This window comes from Camelus bactrianus, chromosome 20 (assembly GCF_048773025.1).
Source record: "Camelus bactrianus isolate YW-2024 breed Bactrian camel chromosome 20, ASM4877302v1, whole genome shotgun sequence".
Taxonomy (NCBI): domain Eukaryota; kingdom Metazoa; phylum Chordata; class Mammalia; order Artiodactyla; family Camelidae; genus Camelus; species Camelus bactrianus.
In genome coordinates this window covers 43,350,354-43,377,030 of record NC_133558.1, presented here as the reverse complement: position 1 = coordinate 43,377,030, position 26,677 = coordinate 43,350,354, and the positions used below count along the sequence as shown (strand labels likewise).

At 50.7% G+C, this 26,677-nt stretch overlaps 2 protein-coding genes across 17 annotated transcripts; one reads left to right on the top strand and one right to left on the bottom strand.

The window, feature by feature from the left end:
* Positions 1-4,102: 4,102 nt before the first annotated feature.
* LOC141574278 (GDP-fucose protein O-fucosyltransferase 2-like) lies at positions 4,103-11,106 on the bottom strand. Its single transcript, XM_074349020.1, has 3 exons — positions 10,996-11,106; positions 9,765-9,997; positions 4,103-7,629 (listed from the first exon to the last, which is right to left on the bottom strand). Exons 1-3 carry the CDS (start codon positions 11,088-11,090, stop codon positions 7,622-7,624), a joined length of 336 nt encoding a protein of 111 aa, XP_074205121.1. The 5' UTR covers positions 11,091-11,106; the 3' UTR covers positions 4,103-7,621.
* Positions 11,107-11,738: 632 nt separating this feature from the next.
* On the top strand, positions 11,739-26,665 carry LOC141574277 (uncharacterized). 16 transcript variants are annotated; one of them, XM_074349007.1, is made up of 13 exons: positions 11,746-11,962; positions 13,389-13,469; positions 13,685-13,767; positions 14,384-14,519; positions 16,989-17,075; positions 17,423-17,583; positions 17,873-17,919; positions 20,475-20,603; positions 20,947-21,080; positions 21,484-21,536; positions 23,316-23,480; positions 23,788-23,900; positions 25,308-26,665. In XM_074349007.1, the coding sequence occupies exons 4-12, from the start codon at positions 14,478-14,480 to the stop codon at positions 23,789-23,791; spliced, it is 822 nt and encodes a 273-aa protein (XP_074205108.1). In that variant the 5' UTR covers positions 11,746-11,962; positions 13,389-13,469; positions 13,685-13,767; positions 14,384-14,477; the 3' UTR covers positions 23,792-23,900; positions 25,308-26,665. The 16 variants fall into 16 exon arrangements, with proteins under 16 accessions (XP_074205120.1, XP_074205108.1, XP_074205107.1 ...); XM_074349006.1 differs by having other exon boundaries at positions 13,389-13,474; XM_074349004.1 differs by having other exon boundaries at positions 13,389-13,564.
* Positions 26,666-26,677: the final 12 nt, after the last annotated feature.

Genomic DNA, 26,677 nt, shown 5'->3' with positions numbered 1-26,677 from the left:
AAAGACTAGCCAGTCATAAAAAGACAGAAATTTAAATCAAGAAAACTTTTTTTGTTTTTTTGGTGATGAAAAACAATGCCATATTTTAAAACAAGGCTTGGGCCATCAACAACACCCTGAGAGTTGTTGAGGAGGAGAACATAAAGCTTCATATAGACATGAAAGTGTTCCAAGTCCACTTCTCGAAAAAACTTAGCCAATCATGTGTCCAGTTGATTTGAAAATCCCGATAAGTAAATAACTCAAAAGTGGGAAAGACATGGTATTAAATAGTGGTAGTGAGCAATGAAATCCAGGAAGTTTATAGCTATATTTCATTGTTAATATAACAAACTGGAAGCAACTGTCTAAACATAGTAACTGGAGGACACATACACACACGCACACACACACACACACACACACACAAACGCACACACACACAATCTGGAACAGCAGAGAGGTAAAATATGCTAAATTTATCATTATTGAGGAACAGGATCTAATAGGTTATTTCAGTTTTGATAGTGTTATAGGAATACTGGTCCAATTACATATAAAGTTATGAACTTAGAGATGATTTATAAAAATTTAGAGAGAATTTTCATTAAAAGGCAATATAGCTTCCAAATCATTGAAGAGAAAATTAACAATAAAAAAATTAATCAATCCAGCTAATATGGAGTAACAGAGACCATATTTACCACCCTAAAATAAACCACAAAATGGATACAATATATGAAGCAATGATTTTTAAGAGAGGTGAAAACGATCATCCACTAGGACCCTGTCCTGCCACCACTATACCGAGGCTGCTAGGCCTCCTACTGCCATCACCAATAATGTCCACCAAGAGGTGACATTTCCTTCCTCTGTTCCTACTGCAGAGCCAGTCCTGAGCAGTCCTTTTGCAGGTTTTGGCAGGCAGCTCCCAGAAGTGCTCTCGTGGACCTTGGTCCCTTTTGGCCACCAGCAAAGGGATCAAGGATGAGCAGTGAGCCTCCTTAATCATCCAAGACCTAGGAACCTATCTAATTTCTGAGCAGGGCTTCACTCTTCTCTGCTGTCTGGTACTCTCTGCCCGGCTTCCCGTGTCCCCAGTTTGGGCAGCCTGCACGCTGGCCACAGCCCATCAGAATCTGTTCCCCCGCCAAGAGGCAACGCGTGATCTTGAGTAGGGCTCCAGGCCTCTGGAGCAGCGTGGCTTGGACTGCGTCCTGGCCCTGGGTGCGCGAGCTCCATGTCCGTGGTTGAGTCAGTTAACATCTCTAAGCTAAGTTTTTTCATCAGTAAAATGAAGACATATCAATATGGAAAAATAAAGTCAGAATCGGGGGGGAATAAATTTCTAGTGACTGAAGATTTTTTTAATTTTGAATTATACAGCAAAAGACATCATACAAATTTTACTACTTCATAATTCTAAAGGACAGCTTCTACTGTTAAAACTAATGCATGCACATACACACAAACACACGTGCAGACACACTGACTCTGGCCCACATACATTCCCTACACACACACGTACATGGACTCATGTACCACACACACACATACCATACACACAACCATACACGTCCTCAGACGCACACACACACATAGCATACACACAACCACACACATCCCCAGGTGCGTGCGCGCACAGCCACACACACACTCACAGTCATGTACCACACAATTCCCCAGGTGCGTGCGTGCACACACACACGTCATACACACCTTTGGCGTTATTCTAAATCAATTTACAATTGAGGGTCTCAGTGTCCATTGTTTTATCCGCTCAGAAGATCCTGACTTCGGACCGTGAAGCAGGAGCCCCTCCTCTCTGGAGATGGTCTTTGCCACTTACAGTCTCAGTAGAGCCAACATAAATGCTCTGGACTCTTGGAAGTGCAGGGCCAGAGCATACCTGGGAGCTCACATTCTATATATCTAAACATTTTAAGTGCAGTAGGTTCTAAAGTCCTGCCTTTACAAATATACATTCATTATAAGGGGGAAGGCCAGGTTCAAAATTAGAACAACCAGACTCAGGGGAGTCCTGCAAAGAAAGTGAGCGTGTGGGGAGAGCTGATTCCCAGACTCTGATCACTAGCCTGACCCTTTTCTTCCCAATGCTGGGTCCATCCCTTGCCATAAGTGGCCTTGGATGTGCACAGGGGGACACTCAGATTTCACGTCCGGGCTCTGCCTATAACCTCCATGCAAACAGCTGCCCTTTGGCCTCTCTGTGAGTGCTGGGAATCTGAACTCCGGGGAGAGCCGGTGCAGGCACTAGAAATGGGTCAGGGGCTGCTGAGACAGGGCATTCGGCGTCCTGGGTTTCTAGAGCATGGGATGGAGCCAATGACCATGTCCCCTTGGCCTTGCTGACTCCACCCGATGGAGGGCGTGGCCAGAGGAAGTGTCAGGGCCAGGGGAACCTTCTGCAGTGCAGGACCCAGGGCAGCGGGGGGCCCGGGTCTAAGGAGAGAAGCCCTAAGGAAAAGTCTGTGGAGGCTGTAAGGTACCTTCATTCCCATTAATTAAAAAAAACAAAAGCTTACCACAGGCGTGCGGGGGAAGGGTTTTGTTATAACAAGGGAAGGCACTTGCCAAGGTCTGGCCATACAGGGCTGCTGGGTTTGCCAGGTTGAAGAGGAACCGAGAGGCCGTTTGCCTCCCCTGGGTCTAGACACTGCTTGAATTCTTCCAGGTGACACTTAAATGCAGTGAGACATGGAACTCTCTAAAGTTGTTAAAATATTCATGGTGAGCCATTCAACTCTCTCCTCATTCTTGGCTACGAAAGCACGATAAACACAGGTGGGAATCTCATCAGCCTGTTGGTTGGTTCACTGTCCATCTGGCGCCCCCTCTTGTAGGAGCCTTTATCACATCACCCAGGGCTGACCCATCTCAGGATCACAGCTGATTTTCCACAGGTGGCACCACTTGCTGGTGACATGAAGGAACCATGTTAGCCACCTCCCAAACTCTGAGGCTTCTCCTGGGAGGAGCCTGCAGACACCCAGTCCAGCCTCTGCACAATGATGCTCCTCAGTGTCACTCCCGGCTTGCTGCCCTGGCCTCTAGCTCTGGCCAGAACCTCGCTGAATTGTCGATAAATGTCCCCCATGCACCACGTCTAAGCTTGGGGTCCAGAGGTGACCATGGTTCTTATTTTCTTCCCGTCGATGGATTGTTTGATCTTCATGTAATCGTGTTGGCAGGAAGGCCAGTACCGCCCTCTTGAGGCCTCCCCGAGCCGCCTCTGTCTATAACTGTCCTAGCGCCCCAGGGGATCGGGTCTGAAGCCTGGCACTCAGACACGAGGATGACAGCTGGAGAGACAGGAATCCACTCCTGCTGTGGCTTCTGCTGAGGCTCGATGTGGCCATACAAATGGATCCCACAGGCCCTGACTTCACTTGACTCGCTGCAGGGATGCTCCCACACTGCCCCGTTCCTCCCCAGAGACAGAGGGCTTTCTGCTTGTTCCCGAAGGCCCCACCCCCGAGGGGCACTGGGTCCAGTGGAGCATCCAGCCTGGTTCCCCGCCAGCACTTAGGGTTTTGGTGGGGCCTGGAACATCAACTACCCTCCCCTTAGGGGCCTGTTTGTCCTTTCCAGCCAACAGACCTAGGTCATAAGCACTTTAACTCACCTGAGGGTGTTTTCCTCACTTCAGGGGCAGTGAGGACGGGGCTTCTTCACACTCCAAGCGCCCCAGGTCTGGATGCAGACAGTCTGGCTCTCCCCCCAGTCCTGCAGTTCCCGGCCACACCTGCTGCTGGTCACAGTCTGTGCTGTGTTCTCTTCCAGGACAAGGGGTGCACTCTGACCCCCGCCCCGCCCCCACCAGCGGTGGCAGAGGCGGCGGACAGGCAGGTGAGCAGGGGCCTGAGACCGTGCCCGCAGATCAGTGCCCCAGAGGCCGCTGGTGACTAGAGGGGGCACGGGGCAGAAGGCAGCATGGGATGGGAGGAGGAGGAAGGTTCAGGATAAGGAGATGAAAGGGGGAACGGATAGCACTGTGAGGACCTCGGCCATGAAAGGGAAGAGAAATCACAGTGACAGCTGGAGCGGTGTCGGCGTTAAAAGCTGCGGGCTGTTTTCTTTAATTTTATTAATTACCAATATATATTGACAGATTTCTTATTTTATTAAAGATTATGTTCCATGTCATATAACAGGATAGGGTATGTTATTATTTATTAAATAATACATAATAGAAGATATACTAGCATATTATCTTCTGTTTATTTATTAGCAGATAGTATATAATACATATGTAGGTGTTTATATACATAATATATAATTCATGCATCTATATAATATATAACCCATAACAAATAATGTAAGATTATGATTAATATATAATATAACAAGATTACATAAAAATAATGATGTAATATTACCCATTGTATGTCTTGGTTCATGACACATTCTCATCTTAGGTGCCTGTCAGAGGTATTTATGTATTAAAATTAATATTATAAGACACAGTTATGAACCTATCACCCAGCATCATAACAGGAATATTGACAGTGACATACTGTGTCCTCTTTCCCTATCCTGCTCTTGGCCTCTTCTCACAGGAAGTAACCAGCATCCTGAATCCTGGCTTACCCTTGCCTTGTGTTACTTTCACACACACAACATTTAAGATCAGTTAAAACAAATGAACTGCAGGTACATGCAATGAAGTGGATGAATCACACACTCCATGTTACATTGAAAAAGTAACCCCTAGAAGGTAGCCGATAGTGTGCTATGCTTTTAACTGTGTATATATATGTCAACTAAACTCACTGAATTAAGAACAACTACAGCTAGAGTCCAGGTGGGAGAGGGACAGATAAAAGGTGAGGTGAGCAGATTTGCTGCAGGTGAGCGAGTTCCTTTCCAGTGACATGTCATTCTCTCTGAAGCAGGAGGCAAGGCCATCTGCTGGGAGTCAGGGAAGAGACAGAGGGAAGGTTAGAGGTGTGCAGAGAGCAGAGAATGTTGACACCACTGAGTGATAAGTGGGGAAATGTGCTCACTAGAGAAATCCTGGAGGATTGCCTGGCAGCGGCAACATGGTGGGCATTGATTTGTAGTCTTGGAAATCTGTGCTGGGAGAGCCTGCTGCCTGCAGGCTCAGAACAAGTAGAGCTGGCTGAACCGAGATGGAAGTCGGCCTGGTGAGGAACTGAAAAGGTCAAGGCTCAAGGGGGTTTTGTCTGTCATAAAGAGAGTGCTGACTGTGGATGCAGAGCTGGAAGGTGGGGAAGTGGAAGTAAGAGGAACGTGGACAGGCAGGAAAGCAGAGGAGTCAGCGCATGATGCCCCAGTGAGGGTGAAGGAGGGCCAGGGAGGCTGGTGGAGAAGAAGCTGGACGGCTAGAGGTGGGCACTTAAAGGAGAGAGGCTGGACCTGGGGTGGAGACACGCCCGGGTATGAGCCCGGGGGGAGGGTGAATGGGGGGTGGCTGGCTCAGGCTGACGGAGAAGAAGACCCTACAATGACCATACTGGGTGGTGGAAGGAGAATGAACTTTGACGTCTTGATGGTAGGAGGCGAGGCAATACAGAGCTGGTGGTCCAGGTGCTCCTGACTGAGGCAGATGAGCAGGGAGGCCAGGGTGGCAGGCACTGCTAGGAAAGGATCTGGGTTTTCCATGTGCTCCCACGAGGGGAGGAGCAATCATCTGAAGGTGGAAAGTGAGCACAAGGAGGCCAACCCAGGCTCCTGATCAAACGGGGGGTGTGAAGGTGCAAAGCGTCAACTCCAGAGATGGTGGCCCAGGAAGCAGGGACCACGGGTGAAGTGAGGGGGCACTCAGAGAAGAGAGGGAGAAGAGTCTTCTGGGTGTAGGGGGAAGAGAGGCCCCAGGACAAAGAAGCACAGAGGCACAGTGATGAGGATGGACTGGCTCTATGGTGACACTGCAGGGATGGCTGGATCTTTGTCCTGAGGGCTTAGGTTGGGGGGACTACTGGCCTCATGAGGATCCCCCTCTCAGCAGCCTGGACAGAGGCTCTCGCTCCTGAGAGCTGTGTGGCCACCACTGTTCCCGGAGGGGCTCTGCCTCCATCTTCTCTTATCAGACTTTCCTGCCCAGCCCCCGACCGCCAGCGAGGGAGCCTGGGCCTCGCAGCTGTTTGCCGTGGAGGGACACAGGCTCCTCGGAGGAGCAGGCGGATCTTACTTTGCTCCGTAACCCAGGGCCTAGCAAAGCGCCAGCCCATGCGTGGGCCATGTAGGGGCTCGGATACTTACTATACTAACTCAAAGCAGTAGAATTGCAGAGCTGGAGGAAGTGACCACTGAGCTCACAGAGTTCACTGCCCACACCCCCATTCTACAGATGAGGAATCAGAGACCAAGCAGTGAAGCAGCCTTGGCCAAGGTCACGCTGCTCGTAAATGCTGGCCTGTGTCGGGCATGCCAAGTGATGAGCTGCAGTGAAGGGGCTGAGAGGGGTCTCTGGGGCCAGAGAGCTCGGGTTCAAGTCCCAGCTCTGCCATTTATTAGCCGTGTGATTAATGAATGTCCTTACCTTTAAAGTGGAACTCATAGTGGTGCCAACTCATTGGGTTGTCATGAACACAGCATTCCTGGAACAGCAGGACAGAGTTCTGTAAAGGTTTGCTGTTGCTTTGGTTATGATTATTATCACCAAGTGAACCCTGAAATGAAGAACAAAGGCAGCAAGAATTTTTATTTTAAAGGATTTTCAAATCCTCTGATGAATGCTTCATTTCATCTGTTCAAGTTTTCATTTGACCCTTATTAACAACTACACAATGGATGACTTTTGAGGCAATCTTGCTTCATGTCTTTAATTCTCACTAACGACACAGGCTATTTAACAGGCAGCAGTTTCTTTTCCAGGAAGAGGGACAAAAAGTTAAAAATGACTCAGTGCCTCTCGGTCCCCAGTGAGTTGGTTGTGACCTGTCAACCCAGCTTTGGGGAAGTGCCCGCTCCCCCTGGGCCCACTGAGCTGCCCCGCAGCCTCCAAGGGGTGCCGTACCCCCACACGAATCCAGTCTCTTGGTTCCTATCTTTGCTTCAGATCCCTCAAGGACTGCCCATGCCCCAGGGCCCCATCTTCCCCACCAGCCTTGGCTGCTGGACTCCAGGACACCATCCTGGGTCTCAACCATCCCCTGTTCCTATGACCGCTCCACTACTCTACATTTTGTCCTTCAAGTGTGGGCTTCTGTGGCTCGCCACACAGCAGGGGTCTCCCCGTCCTCCACCTTGGGTAACTGCATCGTCCTGCACGGTGCCTAGGGAACCCGTGTGGAGGCAGGAAGAATACAGAACAACAGGTGCTCAGAGGGGCTGCCTTTCCCACTGCAGGGGCCCTAGAGAGCTTTCTCCCAGCTGGTTATTCACAGGCGCTGAAGCTGTGGAATCTCGATCTCACCAATTTAAAGGGCATCATCACTAATTGCAAAAGCAATCATTTCTTCAGTAGCAAAAAGAGAAAAGACTTTGTGTTCCCCACCTCCAGCTGTTTTCCTCCACCTTCAGATGTTTCTCATCTCTGGGCAAGGGTAGAATGCAACTCACAGAATATTATTTTTCAATGTCTTTTCCCACTCTGAAGATTGCTTTCCCAGAACCGATGAAGGCTAGAATGGTTTAGCTTCCCTGGACTGAGGATTCAGAGGCCTGGGGGGAAGGGGGGAGGGGGAGGTGAGATAACTCAGCAATATTGAACCTAACAGAGACATTAAAAGGTTCTATTCTAAACAGAAAGGAAGCAGGATGCTATAGAAACAGGAAAACCATAGTTGGAAATGCAATAACGAGTTGCAAGAGAATAAACATAAAGATGTAAAAATGAAAAAGGACATCAAAATAAAAAAAGTTGGGAATGGGAGAGGGGAGCAAGAAAATGTAGATTTTTTTCTTTCTTTTTTTTCTTCGTTATTCTTAGGATGTGTTGGAGCCTACGTGATTATCAGTCTAAAGGAAATAGATATAGTAATGGGCTGATATATTTGAAGAATAAGGTAACCACAAATCAAAAGCATACAATAGAGTCGCAAAAAAACCAAAAAGAAACAAACTCAAAATGGCTTAAAGACTTAAATATTAGACACGACACTATAAACTTCTCACAAGAAAACATAGGCAAAACATTATTTGACATACATCTCAGCAATGTTTTCGTAGGGCAACCTAAGCAAACCAAGCAACAGAAATAAAAGCCAAAATAAATAAATGAGACCTAATTAAACTTATAAACTTTTGCACAGCAATAGAAACCATAAGTAAAACTAAAAGACAACCTATGGAATGGGAGAAAATATTTGCAAAAGATGAGACTGACCATGGCTTAATTTCTAGACTATATAAATAGTTCATACAACTTAATAAGAAAAAAATAAACAACCAAATCCAAAAATGGGCAGAACAACTAAACAAGCAATTCTCCAATGAAGACACACAGATGGCCAATAGGTATATAAAAAATGCTTAATATCGTTCAATTATCAGAGAAATGCAACTCAAAACTACAGTGTTATCATCTCACACCAGTCAGAATGGCCATCATTCAAAAGTCCACAAACCATAAATGCCGGAGAGGCTGTGGAGAAAAGGAAACCCTCCTACATTGTTGGTGGGAATGTAGTTTGGTGCAGCCACTGTGGAAAACAGTATGGAGATTCCTCAAAAGACAAAAAAAAAAAAAAAAAAAAAGGCTTATCACCTAATCCAGCAATCCCACTCCTGGGCATATATCCAGAGGGAACCTTCATTCCAAAAGATACCTGCACCCCAATTTTCACAGGAGCACTGTTTACAATGGCCAAGACATAGAAGCAACCTAAACATTCACTGACAGATGACTGGATAAAGATGTGGTATTTAGATATAACAGAATATTACTCAGTCATAACAAAGAAGGAAATAAGGCCATTTACAGCAACATGGATGGAACTGGAGATTATCTCACTAAGTGAAATAAGTTAGACAAAGACAAGTATCATATGATATCATTTATATGTGGAATTTTTTAAAAAATGATACAAATGAACTTATCTATAAAACAAAAAACAGACTCACAGACTTATAAAACAAACTTAGGAGTTTGGGATTAACAGATACAAATTACTATATGTAAAACAGACAAACGACAAGGATTCACTGTAGAACACAGGGAAGAATATTCAGTATCTTGCAACCTATAATGGAAAAGAACCTGAAAAAGAATAGACTATGTATATGTACAACTGAATCACTATGCTGCATACCTGAAACTAACAAAACAGCTGTATAACTGAAACTAACAAAACATTGTAAATCAATCACATTTCAATTTAAAAAAAAATTGATAAGCTCTAAATACGTTTATTCAAAGAAAATCTTGAACCCTTCCCTCTTACAAAATTTAAAATGGGTAGCTTGAGCAGGACCAAATTATACTGGATGGGCAGTTACATATCTTCTCCAGCACGTGGCCCATGCTACACACACATCGTGTTTTCCTACAGGTAAGAACAGCCCTGACTGCACAGCGAGCGACTCTTTCTGGGACAAGGGCCTCTGTGGCAGTGGCCTCCTTGTCACCGCTCCATCTCACCAGGAGGCCAGGGTTTTCAGAGGGGAGGGGACATAGAGCTCATACACTTCAAATTGATTTCCCAACAAAACTATGGAAAAACCAAATTCACCTGCAGTGTAGGGAACATGAGCAGGGCCCCTAAGCAGACCGACAAGCCCAAAGTAAGATGGCCCGATGTTCAGATCGGAACCAGAACAAAGACCACCTGGCCCCAGTTAAATGACCACCACCTCACCTGCAATGAACTGCTCGTACTCAATGTCAGGGATGTTTCTGTTGAGACTTGGGAGGTCAAAGGAGTCGGACCAGGGATCGGGGCTCTGCCAGTGGTAGAGGTGGCCCCAAGGGAATAGCACCAGTACCGGCTCCTCCATCTTCAGCAGGGTCTTCAGGAGGAAGGCAATGTGGATGCAGACGTTCCTACGGAGGTTGAAGCCCTCTGGAGGGTTGAAGTCACACAGAAGGTACCTGGCAGGGAGCAAAGGAGAGCGGGTCTTCAGGGCCAGGCCTCTGCACAGGAATCCCGGCTTAGATAGAACAGATACAACGGGAATCCCTGCACAGCCCATGGCCTAGACTCCAGACACATTCAGCAGCTTCTGGTTTGTAAAGTGGAGGCACTGCCCACCCATCTCCATGTGGCCAATTACTTCAAGTCCGGGAGCAGTTGCGGAAGACATCTTGGCATCCGTCTAACACCACTAAGCACCCGACTAGCATCTGAGCACCCGTTCTCCAGGGGCTCTCAAATTTCTTGTTCTACAGAACCCTATACACTCTTAACAATTACTGAGAACCCAAAAGGCTGCTATTTATGTGAGTTTAATCTATCAATATTTCCTGTGTTAGAAGTTAAATAAGAAGTTAGAAAAAGTGTATGAATTCACTTAAAAATATTAACAATCTACTGTATGTTACCATTAATACTCTTAAACAAAATATAATTCTACTTTTCAAAAGAAAAATCATTAGTGAGAAGAATAGCAGTGATTTTAATTTCTGCAAATCTCTTTTGGACTGGTGAGAGCTGAATTCTCCTATCTGCCTCTGCATTCCCTGTTTTGTGATATCGCAGGCCAGGTTTTCCCTGGAAAACCCCGCAGGAACTCGGGAGAGCAAGAGTGTGCAAAAGGCAGGTGACATCCCGGCGTTTCTATGAAAATGGTCTTGCACCTCAGGGGCCTTGGATACACTTTGATAACTGTTGCCCTATCCAAGGCGAGACTCTTCTACACAAGAGCCAGGCAAGGGTCCTGGATTCTGTAATGAGTTACCGCCACCACACCCCTCCCTTCTCTGTGTGTTTCTCACAAGCTCCATTACTGCAGATGAGGATGTAATCCTCAACTGGGGCCTCTAATCCCAGAAGACTGCTAACTTCAAGAGGGAGGGTCCCATCTACCATCCCTACACCCCGCATAGTTTATTTTGAGTCAAGCCCTAGATAACTGCTTATCGGCACTGACCCTTGTGTCTTATTCCTGAGGTTGACTGAAGGAACCAACATCTGGATGGAACTGAAATTTCCCTGCAGATAAACAAGGCTGATAAGCCACCCCATTCCAACACCTGATTCTGGGGCTCTTCAAAACCCGGGTAAGGCCCCGCTTCATCTAAGATGGGTCCTCCGCCTGCCCTTCCCGGGGGGTTCTGGGAGGCCGCGGCCACCAAGGGCGACCCAGACTCGCGGCCCCAGCCCCAGGGCCTGAGGGGGAGGAAAGCTTGAGGCTGTGCCCAAGCCCTGCCCCGCCCCGCCCCAACACGCTCCCCGGCAACACAGCCCTCCCCGGCCACCGCTCCAACCCCGATCCCACCCCGGTTCATGTCCGCCGGCCCCGCCGACGGCGCGGACGTACGTTTACCGTCTGTGGGACGCCGCCCCAGACAGGATGTCGGCCGCCGACTGACCAGGCCAGAACTAGTCGCCCGGCCGAGCAAGCCGCCATCCCCAGCAGCAAGCACCGCCATGGTCCCGGGCAGCTGCACACTTCCGGAGCCCGCTACCCGCCCCAGAAGCGCACGCCGGCCCGCGCAGAGCGTGGCGCCTGTAACCATGGCAACTCCGCGGGGCCCTCCCCTAGCGCTTGCGTCGTGCGTCCTCCCGAGTCTAGTTGTGCGAGGGCAGAACTTGCGGAGCCAATGGGAGCCAGGGCGCAGCCAGGACGGGGGTTGGGGGAGGCTTATGGGACAGCTGGGCGGGGCCGGGGAGGGCAGGGCCGCGCGGAAGTCCTGACCTGCAGGTGGCGCCGGCCGGAGGCTGGGGCGTTGCTGCCACCAGTGGGCGGGGCAGCGGGGCAGCGGGGCGGGGGCACCCTCACCTGTCCGTGTGTGGGGATCAGCCTGGGCTCCGTGGCCTCCGCTTGCACCGGACGTGGACCCAGGCTACCGGTGGGCAAGAAAGAGGACTGAGCCCAGGCACGCACGGCTGGCCAGGTAGGGCACCTGAAGTGCAGATCCGCCAGGCCCGCTGCCGGCCTTGAATACGCGCTGCTAGGCAGTTTCCAAGAAGACGGGATCTGTCATAAGCGGGGAGGTAGGGCTTGGGTGCCAGATGTCGGGTTGGGTGCAGTCTCACAGGAGAGCCACGGTGAGAGGGCGCAGAGCGGCCCCTGTGTTGGCGGGGCTAAGAGTTTGGGGTATAGGGTCGGGGTGGTGTGTGCCTTTCTCTGTGGTCTCCTCACTCCAGAGCAAGGGGCTCTGCTTCCCCCCTCCCCTCACTGCACTCCCTGCCTTCCCCAGCAACACCTGGGGTGTGGTCATGTCGAGGCAGGGAAGGCCCAGGGAAGGGGCTCATTCAGGGGCAGGGGCCACTCTGCAGGGATGCTGGACCTGACAGCAATGCAGTGCTTCGGAACTCCCCTGGGCTGGGTTTCTAACCAGTGGGATGGAAGGGCCTTTCCTTCCTGGGGTGCATTTGGGGGAACTAGATACGTCATGAATGTCAGCCCTGAAAATGGAGGCTGTGCTACATCCATTCTTGGAAAGAAAAATCAGGCCCTTCCAGCCCAGGTGACTCAGAAAGTCAGTCAGCAATGTTCGGGGTCCCCAGTTTAGGCTTTCAATTAGAGCTGAGCGGCTCAGGAGGCCAGATCCCTGTCCGTGGCTCCAGGAGTAGGCTTTCTGCTGGGGGACAGGATCCTCACAAACACCTGTGTCTTTGTGGGTCACTCCCCTCTGACAAGCTGGGAGGCAGGGTGCAGTTGTGGGAAATCGTGTTTCCATGAGGAGAGGGCCACCAAGTGGTGGGGGCACAGGAGACAGTGAGAAAGAGTCCCGCAGCCTTTCTGGAATCAAAAAACTGGCAAATGTGAAAAAGTGCATAATTTGTTTTATTGAACAGGCTGCTTATGTACGTTTGGAGGGCCAGGTTCAAGGACTCTGCATCCCTCCAGGACAATAGCCTCAAGAGAAGAACAGACAGAGCAGGAAGAGATGTGGGGTTTCTCCCAGGAATGAGGCAGAACAGGGATTTCTGCAGATTTGCAAGGAGACCCCGACCGCTGAGCACGGGGTTACAACCCCACGTGACCCTTGTCGTGTTTGGCTTGGGCTCTGGGTCTGGCCTGATCATGTATTCTTCCAGCTGAGTTCCAGAAATTCAGAGGGTAGATTTAGGGAGGCTGCGTTTGGAACCCGGTGTGGAGACGGAGGGTCCTTTATCCTGAGTCCCCTCAGCCTAATCACTGTAGCTGAGTTCCAACACCACCCAGGCCCCCAGGGTGGCCGTGGAGGGAGAGCAAGCCTGGCAGGTGACCCAGGGGTCCCACTGCTGTGCCCCTCCCTTATCTTTGTTCCCTTTCACCCCGGAAGGTGTGATTGTCTCATGTCATGGTGACAAGCCATCTCTCTTCTCTGTCAGGTGGGATCCCCACCCCCGCTCAGCCTTCTTTCTGCATGGATGCTGAAGGACCAGGCTCACTTGAAGTTCTGAGTTTGAGCAGTAAGGTGGAAACAAAGAAACCAATGGAAACAAAGAAACAAGTCATTGTGGCAAAGCTCCCCACCACAGAGAAGCTGCCCTGAGTGGAAGGGAGGGTGTGGGCATGCCCATTTGTTTCGTGTCTCCCAGTGCTCTTCGCTTTCTTATTGCAGACCTGCATGGTTACAACAAAATGATCTGCAAAACTGAAAATATTTACTCTCTGGCTTTTACAGAAAAGGCTGACCAGCCTCTGGTTCCCGTACCGGTCAACTGATTGGAGTACCTTTCCAGTTTGGAAACATCTGGGCAGGCCCAGGTTTGCAAAATTCTTTAAGAGTAGTTATGGAGTTTTGCTTCTAAACATTTTTATGGCTGTATACTTCTGAGCGAGGTTGTGCTGTGTAATTCTGAGCCGGGATTTTCTCAAACTGTTTCTTATTTCTTATACCGGACACCCCTAAATTCCAAGGGGAATGGGATGTTAAGGAAGCCATGGAGTTTAGGAAAAAGATACAGATTTCATTTCCATTTAAGCATCGATGTATCTCCATCCTAGGCAGCATCGGTTCTGTGGTATTGATAGGGGAACTAAATAGCAACCAAATTTATAGAAAATAGTGGGTCATTGGGTACACAAGTTCTTCTTTTCAACATTTTTGTAGTGTTTGCAGTTTAAGATGACCGTTCCTGAGAAACAGGCAGCCTCTTAGAATGAAATAGCATTTTCCCTGAACCATACTCAATTTTTATTTCGTAGACAGCAGGAAGGGCAATCACACATCCAACACATGGGGACCTCAAAGATAAAACGTAACTTTCTGGGAGCACACTACCCCCGTCTCCCTCTGCTCTTTTCACTGTCCCATTGTCCCTGAAGGCTCTTTCGTATCTTCTGCTCATGACTCCAGTAACTCTTCCTTCTCGTCCCTCAGCTGGTAAGTTTACTTTTCTACTTTGACCAAGCAAACTGAAGCCAACAGAAAAGAACTTTCACCAGCAACTCCCAGCACATCCGCTCGCCTTCTGATGTCTGTGACCTCACTCTCGCTGCCCCACCTCTTATTACAGGTGACATCGAAAGCCAGATCATCCAAAAGTCACCAGGGGGCCCATCCATACAATCTTCTCCGGGCTGTCACTCCCACATCCATCCTCTCTGTCACTACCTCATCTATTTTGTTCTCCTGCTAGTTGGCTCCTATCAGTATATAAAAGTCCATCCTCTTAAAAGAAACAAACAGCACTCCTTGACTCTAATTGGCCCCCACCAACTGCCACCCCATGTCTTTGCAGCAAATCTTTAATGAGTCGTTTAAACTCACTGTCTGCATATTCTCTTGAGCCATTCCCTTTTGCACCCACTCTGGCTTTTCCCCTGATCTCTCGCTCTATGGAAACTGCTCTGTCAAGGCCATCAGTGACCCCACGTTGCTAAATATAGTGGTCAGTTTTTAGTCTTCATCATGCGTGGCCCTTTGGCAGCATTTGACCCAGCTCTTCCATTTCTCCTCCCCCGTGTTCCTGCTTCACTTGGCCTCCAGCCCATCGCTCTGCTTTCGATCCACTGGCTGGTCTTTTGCCAACGTCTCCTCTTTTTTCCAAATATTTACTGCGAATGTGCCTCGGAGTTGGGTCCTGGGTCTCTCCTCTATCTCACTGCTATACTTTTGGTGGAAGCAACCAGACTTGGAAATTGACATGCCATCAATTTCTCGATTTGTCCAAAACTCCCTGATTGGCCTTTTCCATTTGGAACTCTCTCCCTGATACTCATATTCTTTCTCTTTCATTCATCTTGCTTTCACATTCATACATATGTTCTACTGTGTAAATTACTTTTCCAAATTTTGAATCAGTCCATACATATCATGTGAAATGCTCAGATCTCTATTATTTCCACTAAGATGCTTATTCTACCTTAGAACCTTTCTGCATTTCTGTATTTATGTCAATAAAGTGAATAGTATTTCTATAAGCCTCATAGTTAAACAGTGTGTTTGTTTGGGGCTATTATGTAACATGAAATAATGATACATCAACATAGTCCTTTTTCATTTAATTTTATGTAACACCAAGATGAGGTTTTTGCACTGAAGACTGTTTCATTGAAATTTTACCTACGTTATGGACAGTCAGTTTATGTGAAAGCCCTCATTTCTCCCCTTTTCTGATATATTTTCCATTTGGCTATTATAACATGTAACTTGGCATGAAATAAAGTTCCAAATCCATTCACATAATAAAATTAATACATTTAAATTATATTTTTTAATGTTAAAAAGAAAAAAAAAAACCCCAGACTCCTCTACCTATTAGGCATTTCTGTGGCAATATCTAATAGACTCCTTCATCATGACATTGAAGAACTGAGCTGATTCCAGCCCCTTTCCACCTGCTCAGCCCCATCTTGTCCCATCCCCTGTGGATGGAGAGGACATCCATCCCATTTTCCAGGTCCAGATGTTGGAACCATGTTCTTTCTCTCTCTTTCTCTTACACACACACAGACAGCAAATCCAGCTTGTTAGAAAATTCTGGCTACTCTGAATTCATTAACCACCTACTCCCTGTTCCCCACCCTCCTAGGAGCCACCTTCAGCTCCTTGTTGGACACCAAATAGCCTACTTCTTCCATCTTTGCTTTTCTACAATCTCATCCACACAGAGTCAGAGGGAGCCTATAAAAGCATACATTTGAGGGGGTGGGTGTAGCTCAGTGATACAGTGCATGCTTAGCATGCATGAGATCCTGGGTTCAAACCACAGCACCTTCACTAAAATAAATAAATTAACCTCCTCCCAAGAAAACCCAAAACAAAAGCATAAATTGGACATCACCCATCCCATCAAAACTCACTAAAAGGGTCACCATTCCATTAGGAGCCAAAGTCGTCCCAAAGTCTTCCAGGACCCGGCCTGCTCTGCCTCTCCGCCCACACTCTCCCCATCACTCTGGGGGCCTCTGGCTCCGGCTCTTCCTTCTTCCTCCGGATCTATTCTGCTTCAAGTTCATTACTCCTTGAGATCTGCCAGGATTGCCTTATTCCCTCCTGCCTGCCTCCCACCCCACCACCATCACCTGAGTTTGCTCATATCACTCTTATTTTTCCCCAAGCTCTTGCTACCCCCATCATGTTGCCTGTTTTCTCTGCTAAAACTCTGAGCCCCCAGTGATGGGGAGTCGTGTCTATTTTGTTGACTAATAAAGCCCAAGAGCCTTGGGAATGGGTATAGTTACTAGATTCCCATAAGTAGTAGGAGCTTATACAGATTTGATGAATGAATGCAGAGGTCCTGGTCCAATTCGATGGAGCACTTCTGTGTCGTGCTCAAAGATTAACTCTCCTTTCCTCCTGAGAGAGGGTGACCACTTCCTTGGTGATCAAAGGCAAGATCTATTTTCTTTATGCTGTTAACCTTAGGCGGGGAGACTGGGGGATCTTCATTTATATTTTAAAATTTGATTCACTCTGCAGTTTGTCTCCTGTCTATGTATCCTTTTGAGAAACCGTTTATGAGTGATCATTCTTCCATCAGATTGAACAGGATCCAGGGGGAAGTACCAAGCCTGTCCCATCGGCCATCCTGTGTGTCATGTCCTGTGACCCAGTGGATGCTCAGCACGTAAGTGAACCAACAGGAGTGAGTGAAGAGATGGGAACATCTCATTATTGTGGTGGCTGCACTCTGTCCGATGCCTTGAGATTTGGGGAAGGGTTTACAACTGCGGAGGCGAGATGTCAGGTCCTCTATGCTCTTCCTGAGTGCCCTGGCCTTACCCATTCCCCCAGCCCCCTCTGGGCAGCCAAGCCCAGGAGCTGGGCCACCGGCGATTGTGCTGATCAATAATCCACCTCACCCAAAGTCCGGGGGTAAGAGCGGCCAGCACAACTGGTTGTAAACTCTGAAGTCAGGTCCTTGGAGGAATTCCTCACTGAACAATGTTTTGGACCTTTTATTTTTCTCTATAGCCTCCAGCTGAAGAAACAGATTGCCTTAGGTACATGAAAGGTGAGGACACCTACTATCCCCATGGAGCCCAGGTGGGGCTGGGAGTCTGCTGTTTGTACAGCCGGTGGGCTCGTGTTGCTTTGGGCATCCCTGTGCCTGAATTCCTGCAGTACACTCGGTGGTAAGAACGGAGGTGCCTGGCAGGGAGGGAAGCGTGTCGGGGGACTACACAGCTGGGGAGACGTTAACCTGGGGTGAGCGGGAGCCGGCTGATGCATGGAATCTCGGTGCAGGGAACTCTCCAAACTCAGAGAGGTTCCCACTCCCGCAGGGTCCCTTTGATCAGGGTGCTAGGCTGTCAGCACTGCAGGGTCCCTGTGAGGATCATGGTGCCTTCAGGCAGTGGGAAGTGAGGGGTCCAGTGGCAATTAAATTAACTGTGCACCCAAAGCCAACCCCCTCTCTTTCAGCCTGTTTCCTAATCTGCAAAACTGGAATGATGTTAACCATCCCGCAGGTTTGTTGATGGGCTGGGTGGGACACACTAGACAGCCAGGAGCTGGAATTCCTCTGTGCCCTGATTGTTATCCTTCCTTCACACTATTTACTCTCACAAGTTCAGTCTCTCTGTCTCTCTCTCATTCACTTGTAACTTTCTCTCCTGCTCTGGTTTCATTTGATTCCCACCCTCCTCCCAATCCCCAGATGAGTGAAATTAATTTCTGTGTGTCAGTTCCAAATTCCCGGGAAAGATGCTCTGTCCCCTCTGGATTGGTTGTCCAACCCATCAGTTGCAGTCAGAGGAGTGAGTCCCTCTGTGACCAGAGGAGGGGCTCTGCCCAGCCCCCCAGCCACCACTGTGGGAGCACATAGCTCTCCGAGGAGGAGGTACTGGCTGTGACTTGGTGTCACTAAGTGTGAATTTATCTCTCCTCTTGCCCCACCTCCATCCTCCTAAACAAAGATGAAAATTAAACACTCCCGAGATTTGTGTCATGGAGCACTCAGGGTGGGGGCTAAGAGGGCTGGATTCCCTGCTGAGTGTAAGGGGCTACAGTGACTCCCAAACGAGAGCCTGTAAAGGAAACAGCACCGGCCCCACCGGACACTTAGGGTGCTGAGTCTGCGTGACATTGAGCCAGGCTTCTGACCACAGCTCAGGGGTCTGGTCCGACCGGTTAGTCTTTGAAACCAACCAGCTTTGGATTCCTCAATCCCTCCCTGAGGTTTTACCTGAACCACGAGCTTCTGTATCTCTGAAGACAGATGATGAGGACCCTTCACGTAAGGCATTTGCACAGCCCTGTGCGGGAATTTGTGCTGCACGGTCTGCCCGGCGAGCTGACCAAAGTTCGTATTTTACTGATCTTAGAAATAGTCTGGTTTCCTGATGCACTGTTTCACTGAACAAGCAACAGAAGCCACCTCTGGCTGATAAAAGCAAAAAAGGGACTTAATGAAAAGATACTGGGAGGGTGCATGGAGTGGCCCAGACCAGAGCCGACCCGGGGGCCGTAGGAGATGTTGGGGAGCCCCAGGCACCAGGCTGCGCAGGGTGCTACCGGGCCCCCTGCTGCCCCAGCAGGGACCCCCCCTCCTCCTGACACTCCACCTCACTGCAGGTTCATGTCCCGGCAGGGCCAGGTCACACTGAAGCCACCAGCACACACCTCAATGGGGGAGTTGGCCCCTTCTCAGCTGAGGGCGTGCCTGCTGTGGGGAGAGGCCCAGTTAGAGGAAGGCGGTTCCCCTACTGTTCCGAGTTAATGCGCAAGTCAGTGTCCATCACTCAGGAGAGCCGGGCTGGTCGGACATCATTGTGGTGACTAGGCCGTCTGAGTTCACGTATTACTTTTTAGGTTGGAAGGCCCAAGAGGGAGAAAAAGTGGAGGTTCTAGTACTTATTTTATATTTCCCATGTACCAGGTGCGGTAAGCAAGCCACTTCAGACAAGGCCCATAACAACCACATTAATAGGCCACGGAGAAAGTCATACAGTCAGGCCTCTGCAGCCCCGAAACCCGTGTCCTCATCAGTTCCGTAGTTACCAGTGGAAGTTGTAGGGATTTATGGGACTGTGTGTTCCTGTGGGGGCTGGGATGTGTGTGTTTAAATCCACATCTTCAGAAACTCGGCCAGAACCACAGCCACTGATTGCATGGAGGCAGAGGAGGGGAGGCTTCCAGCCTCTGGTCCAGCTCGTGTGGAGCTCAGAAGTTGCTCCTTCTGTCCTGAAAACAACACCAGAGCTGAGGGAGCTGCAAACCCACTGCTCTTCTTAGATCCACAAGAAAACTGAGGGGGAAAGCTGCTCCCAACACAGAGAGGCAGCCTGGCAGGCTTGGAGAGTCACAGCTCCCAGGGCAGAACCCGCTTTTGTAAGAACCCCGGGGGCAGGCAGATTTAACAGATCCCTGAGGCCAGCTGGAGGCTCAGCGGGGGGAAGTCCGAGTGTGACAACTCCAGGGGGCCAGTCAGAGGGGCCCCCTGCTCTTTTTCATGCATTTTACCTCCAGGACCGTATCCTGTTCTCAGAGTGAAGATCATAGGAAAACTCCTCATGGTTCCTGCCAGGAAAGGAAAAAATAGCTCTATTGAAATACACCCAGAACATTCTCTTCCATTGTGGGGGGTTGTGTTTTTTTTGTTTTTTTTTTTTTATGAGAAATTATTTTACCAGAGCCTAACCTACCTGGGGGAAGGGAAATACATTCTGTGTCACCCAAATTGGGGTGGGGGAAAGAGACACACTTGTGGAGGTCACAGCTCAGGGCACAGGCTCAATGAGAACTAATCACAGGACTACAGATGCCCTGCTCTGTCCCGCTCCCCCAACACCTTACCTCCATGTCAGTAGGGCCCCTGTGTAATAACAGGAATAAAATTAAAAGAAGTAAATGTCTCAGGAGTGTCTAGGGAATACCCAAAGACAGAGGGGAGATGAAAACAAGGACACACGGGTGGCTTTAGCCTCTCGCACGAATAGCTGTAGCAAACTACACACAGCCCAGCCCCAGTAGATAAACAGAAATCCTCACAGAAGAAACTATTTATTTTGGTTCTCTTACCCAGTGCATTCCATGGTGCATCCTCGCCTAGAATTGAGTGGAAGCAAGTCCATCTCAGAAGGGACATACCTGAAGAGAAATGGCTTTCCAGACTCTGAAGGGCAGAGAAAGCACCAGCCTGGGTTAGAGAAAGGTGAGGGGTGGGGTAGGGGGTTGGCTGCCTTCTTCCCCAAATAAGGAACCTTCCTGAGGCCAGCACAGTGGGAGGGAGGGCCATAGGGTGGAAGCAGCCAGACTTCTTCCTGAGAAGTGATAGGATGCCTCCAAGGGACCATTCAGGTGCCCAAACTGTGTCCTGATGGTGGGAGTCAGTCGGTCTGCCTCAGAGCCCAGGACTGAGGTGGGCGCACAGCAGGCCGGTCTTACTTGGCCGGATCCATTTCACTTCTCCGAAACCCTGTGTAAAACATGAAGCGTGGACGACCTGGTGAGCACAGCTCTGCCCTCAAGACCGGTTTCAACTCCTCTCTTCCCAGAGAACAGCATCTCTGAGCCCGTCCTGGGTGACCTCACAGAGATCACCCTAGTGGCCCAGGCTAGTGACCGGGAACATGTACCTTCCTGCAGCCAACCCCAGACGTCCACTGATGCATCATATACTGGCAAAGATGTGAGTTCCTGTGCATTGGTCTAACAGCAGAGACTCTGCCACAGGCCCAAGAGGTGGTGTGTGGGACAAGCAGAGGTGCAGGAGTGTACGCAGTGCAAAGGTGTAAGTGGTGGCAGGGGTGCAGGGGCTGTGGAGGGTGCAGGCAGTTCAGGGGATGCGGGGGTGCAGGCAGTGCGGAAGGGCAGAGAGTGGCAGGGGTGCAGAGGTACAGGGAGTGTAGGGGTGCAGGAAGGTGCTCAGGCACGTGGCCAGGGTCAGAAGGCAAGTGCACATCCTCGCAGTCAGCCTGACCCCGGGAGATTAGTGCAATGGTCTGGGGTGGCGGAGGGGGCGGCGGCGGCGGCGGCGGCGGTGGGTGGGAGGCTGCCCGGGCAAGCCGGTCGATTTCTTCTCTTCCCTGCAGCCTGGCCTGGGGGGGCGTTGGCCGCCGGAGATTCGCCAGATGTTGGACTCCAGGTAAGCTTGCTCCTGGGTGGTGGGGCGGTTAGGTCAGGGGGCGGTGGCAGCGGCAAGGGGGCGGAGCGGGGCTGCCCCTGGCGAACTGATGGAATAGCTGCCTTCTCCCGGCTGCCGGGCCTGGGAGCGGCCTCTGCTGCCCCAGGTCGCCGCACACACCTGTCCCACTCAGCTTGCTGAGTGGGGAGTGGAGGCGGTGTCGTTAAGTTGCAGGGCCCACGGGTATAGGGGGGCTGCCGCGCGGAAGCCGGTCAATTCGCTCCGCTCTCACCCGCGGCGGAGCCAGGGCCGGCTTCTGCTGCCGTAGAGGCGGGACGCCGGTCTCCAGGTGAGCTTGGTCCTGGGAGGCGGCGGCGGCGGCGGCGGCTGGGGGTTGGGGTCCGTTCCAGGGAGCTGCTCCATTTCTTCTCTCCCCCGCGGCCTGGCCTGGGGGCGACCTCTGCCGCCAGAGATTTGCCTGAGGTCCGACTCCAGGTGAGCTTGCTCCTGGGAGATGGGTGCGGTGCATTCAGGGGGCTGGGAAGTTGGTGGCTGCGGGGATAGGGAGGCTGCCCCGGGGGAGCTTGAGGATTAGCTCCCATGTCTGTGCCACGTGGCCTGCAGGCAGCCTCTGCTGCGCCAGGTCCCGGGACAACCCTTTCCCACTTTGCCTGCTGGGGGCGGGAGGCAGGGTAGTCAGGGTGCACGGGTGGCGGGGGTCGGGGGCCTGCAGCGGGGGAGCGGGCACATTTGCTCCCATCTTCCCCGCGGCTTGTCCTGGGGGCGGTGTCTCTTGCCCTGGGTTAAGAGACACGTGTATCCTAGTCGGCCTGGCCCCAGGAGGCGGGCGTGTTACGTTGGGGGTGGTGGCAGCAGCGGCAGGTTTTCCCATGGAGCCGGTCCATTTGCTCCCATTTCTCCCCACGGTTTGCCCTGGGGGCGGTCCCTGTTGTCCCTAGTTCGCCGGGCGTCCATCTCCAGGTCAGCCTGCTCCCTAGAGGCGGCCACCGTGAGGTCAGGGGGCAGGAGCGGTGGCTGCTGTGGGGGTAGGGGGCTGCCTTGGGGAGCTGGTGGATTGGCTCCCTTCTCCCCGATGGCCTGGTGTGGGAGTGGCCTCTCCTGCCTCAGATCACCAGACACACCTGTCCCATTTAGCCTGCTGGGGGAGGGGCGCCCTGGGCGGTGCCTTTAAGGTGTGGGGGAGGCGACGGCAGGGATAGAGGACCTGCAGCGCGGAGCCTGTCAATTTGCTCTCCTCTTCCCCACGGCCAAACCTGGGGGCGTACTCTGCTGCCCTAGAAGCCGGATGCCCGTCTCCAAGTCAGCTTGCTCCTGGGAGGCGGGCGCGATGCTGTCGAGGGGCAGAGGCAGCTGCGACGGCCGGCTGCCCCGCCTAATGGGGCCACTTCTTCTCCTCTCCCCTGACCTGGCCTGGGGACGGCCTCTCCCGCCCAAGATTAGCCTGAAACCCCACACCCGGTCAGGTTGCTCCTGGGAGGTGGGCGCGGTGACATCAGGGGTTGGAGAGGAGGGGGGTCTGCCCCTGGCGGGCTGGAGGATAAGCTCCCATCTCTCTGGAGGCCTGACGTGGGGGTGGCGTCTGCTGCCCCTCATTCCCGGGTCACCCTTCTCCAGGACATATTGCCCCGGGGGTGCTGTAGGGTGCGGGGGCGGCGGGTTGTTGTCGGGGGTATGGAGCTTGCCGCTTGGGAGCTGATGGTTTAGATCCCATTTCCCCCGCAGCTTGGCCTGGGGGCAGCCTCTGTTGCCCCAGGCCGCAAAGCACTGTTTCCCTGACAGCTTAACCACCGGAAGTGGGCAGGATGTGCTGAGGGGGCGGAGGCAGCCGCCAAGGCAGCGACGGAGGGGGCTGTCCCTGGCCAGCCGGTCAATTTGTTCCCATCTCAACATTTGCTGCCCCAGTTTCGCAGGACGCCCTTCTCCAGTTTATCCTTCTCCTGAGAGGTGGGCTCAGTGCATGCAGCCCAAGGTCTGGGCTCTCCCCTGGGGAGGGGCAGAACTCTCTTCTTCTTCTTTGTCTTTATTCTTCAGCGAAGTGGTTACTGGCCCCAATTCTTAATTCTGAGAAAGTGTAGCCTGTGTTACGGAGGAGCTGCTGGACAGTGAGGTTTCTGGGTGGGTTTTCACATCAGCTGATGCCCCAGGCAGGCAGGAAATCTATTACTTAGAGCTTCTTAGTCTGGAGTTGGGGGATGGCCCCGCCATCCTCACCATGCTTTTTACAAATGTGTTACTCCCCTCTTTTTCCTAGGTGACATTTTAGGTTATTGGGTCCCAGATTGCTGGCACACTCATCCCTGTTCTCAAACATCTTTTAAACTTGGGTGAAGTGATAAGTTGGGGAAGAAGATGATTTACTGAAAGGTAAGAATACTTAAATTTGCATTAAAGCTACATTCTGTCAATCTTTCTCAAATGATTTTTCTCTGATTCTAAATCCATGACCTAGTGAATGTTGTACTCCTGTGTAAATCATTGATCTTCACATCACACTTGTTGAGTGGTCAACGAGATTTGTTATTTAGATTATTCCTGAAAGGAAAAGCTCAGGCTTTTGAGAATTCCTTGTCTGATGTCACCCAGGCAGTCACAGTAGAAGACAGAGCTGATATAAAAATCCCTAACCTGCCTGAACTGCAAAGCTTCTGGGATTACTGATCCCTGAAATGCAGGTGACTCTTGATGATAATCTGGGGGATGGTTTACATGATCAGATTCTTCCAGTCCTGTAAATGGGTTCCGTGGCCCCAGCCCCGGGAGAGCTGGTCATAAGGGCCATATCGTGAGGGGTGGGATGGGAAGGCAAGGTCTAAGAGCTGGCATCACTGAGATTCCACACTCGCTAAACACAGACCCCAGAGCCTAATTGTTGTCAGGTTCTGTTCTGGATTTGAGAGTGTGTTCAGACATGATTCTTGCCCTTCAGGGGTCACTGCCTGGGTGGAAGTAACCTTTACATAAATCTGGGGAGGATGACAATTAAGTAGATGGGCTGTTATGATTCTCAGTGTGCCCAGGCTCGCTCTTCCAGGCACTCGTGGGACTAACGAGAGTCATGTTATTCACTCATACACTGATTTATTACCCTTGAATTGATCATTTGTCCCACAGTAAGTGAAACAAGCGACGAGGAACCTGAGTTTTGTCCCCTTTCCTAGCACTGATTGTATCTGTCAGTCAGGCGCCCTGCGTATGCATTGTGAAATGGTGGTATTTCTTGCCCAATGGGACTGCACAGTCAGTTCTGAGAATCAGGGGAGACACGTGGGTAGGACAGCACACTGACACACATGGCACCCCCCCACCCCATGAGACAGCATTTTCGATGCTCAGGCGACCCGATGTAGACCGCGGTGCTACACCTGAGCATGTTTAGTGATCTTGGGGGCTATGAAAATACAGGCTGCCGGTCCCTACGTCTGGAGACTCTGAGGGTGTGCACCCCAGAATTCTGCATTTTAAGAAGCACTTTAACTAATTCTGATGAAGATGATCTGAGTGTCCCACTGAGAAACACTGGTGTGCGATGCACCAGTATTGAGGATTCTCAGGGAGGGATGTCTTTTCACGATGGTCCAAGGGCCCTCACGAGACTTTTGCCTTGGGTGTAATTGTATGTGTTCGAAAGTGATGTCTCTCACTTCCAGTGCTTGTCAGCATGCTCTGTGCAGGGATTTGCTCTCAGCAGATATCAAAAACTATAAGTCTTCAGGTCACCGAGCTAGAGTGTGAGCGATCTTTTATTTTGGTTTTCTTTATTGAAATGCGGAGTCTCCCGAGAAGAGATTCAGACTGAACAGCTTTGTTTCGGACTTTGGAAGACCGCTGGTGCCCAAGGGGTTCTCTGGCAGCACAATGACGAATCTAGGTCCCTCTTTCACTGCTACGTCAATGAAGTGGACCGCTTGGACAAGGCCAAAGCTGGTATCCCAACCATAGCCCTTGACAGTGATGTTCGGCTCCAGGAAGCCATCAGATGCAGCAGGTGGCCAGAGGAGGAGCCGAACGGGCTCATGAAATGTGACACCCCCAGCTTCATCAACACGGACCAGAACTCTTCCTTTGGGGAAGATGATCTCCTGATTTTGGAACCACCGATTGTTCTAGAAAATAAGCCAGTTGCCCAGACCTCACACAAAGACTTGAATTGGAAATGTGCTTTGTCAAGTGTTTCTCTGAAGATGTGAAGTCTGTCTTTGTATGGCAGGAAGTCCCCTTTCACAAAATTGTATGTGTTTGTGTCTGAGAGAGAGAAATGGAGACAGACAGAAAGACGGAGACAGAAGAGAGCCCCCTCAGAAGAGAGCTAGTTAAGGTGAGTTTTTGTGCCTTAGTTTTTGTGCCATTTGGGGTTTTGGGGGGAACAAAGTATTTACACTGTCTCATTCTCCTCGTTGGAAACCTTGGCCCCGTCCTCAGTGTCAGCGGCCTTGAACGGGGGTTGCCATGGTGCGTTTCATCTGGCGCTGCCTCTTCCACGTTCTGCCTTTAGCACGTTGCTTTGCCTCCCAGGGCTGCCACCCTTTAAACTGTAAGGTGAGGAGTCTGGAGTAGATGATCCATCCCAGCTCTGCTGTTTTGCAAATTTCTGATTTCGTATTCGGATGAGGCTGGGATACACCCAGAGCAGTATAAACCAGGCCCTACCTCCTGTCTCTTGCTGGGGCATCCCTCAGGTCTGTGCCTTCTACTCAAGCCTTTACTGAGCCCAGCTTTTGTCAGGAGCCCAAGTGCCTACCGGGATGGCAGGAGACCTGTCTCTCGTGGTCACGGTGGCAGACATTTCTATTGGTTGTGCTGAAACAGCTCTTCTGAGATCCTCCGGCCACCCTTGCTCCAACCTGAGGACAGACCTACCGTTCCTTTCCTAGGAGGAGGATCAATCCATGGTGCATTTTATGACAATCCTGTCCCCAGGAATGCACGGAAGGTTATCAGCTGAGTGAGGGGCAGTGCCTCTGTGTCTCTGTGTCCCTGTATCTCTGTCTGCTCACAGTGCCCTGCCACCGGCTACTGAACAAGAAAAGTGCTATTCACCATGCTGTGTGTTTTGCAGATGTGTAGGTGATGGTCTTGTGGCTCATGTGTGGGCTTTGTGCTGGGATGGTGAAGGGCTTATAAATACCTCATCAACATGTATT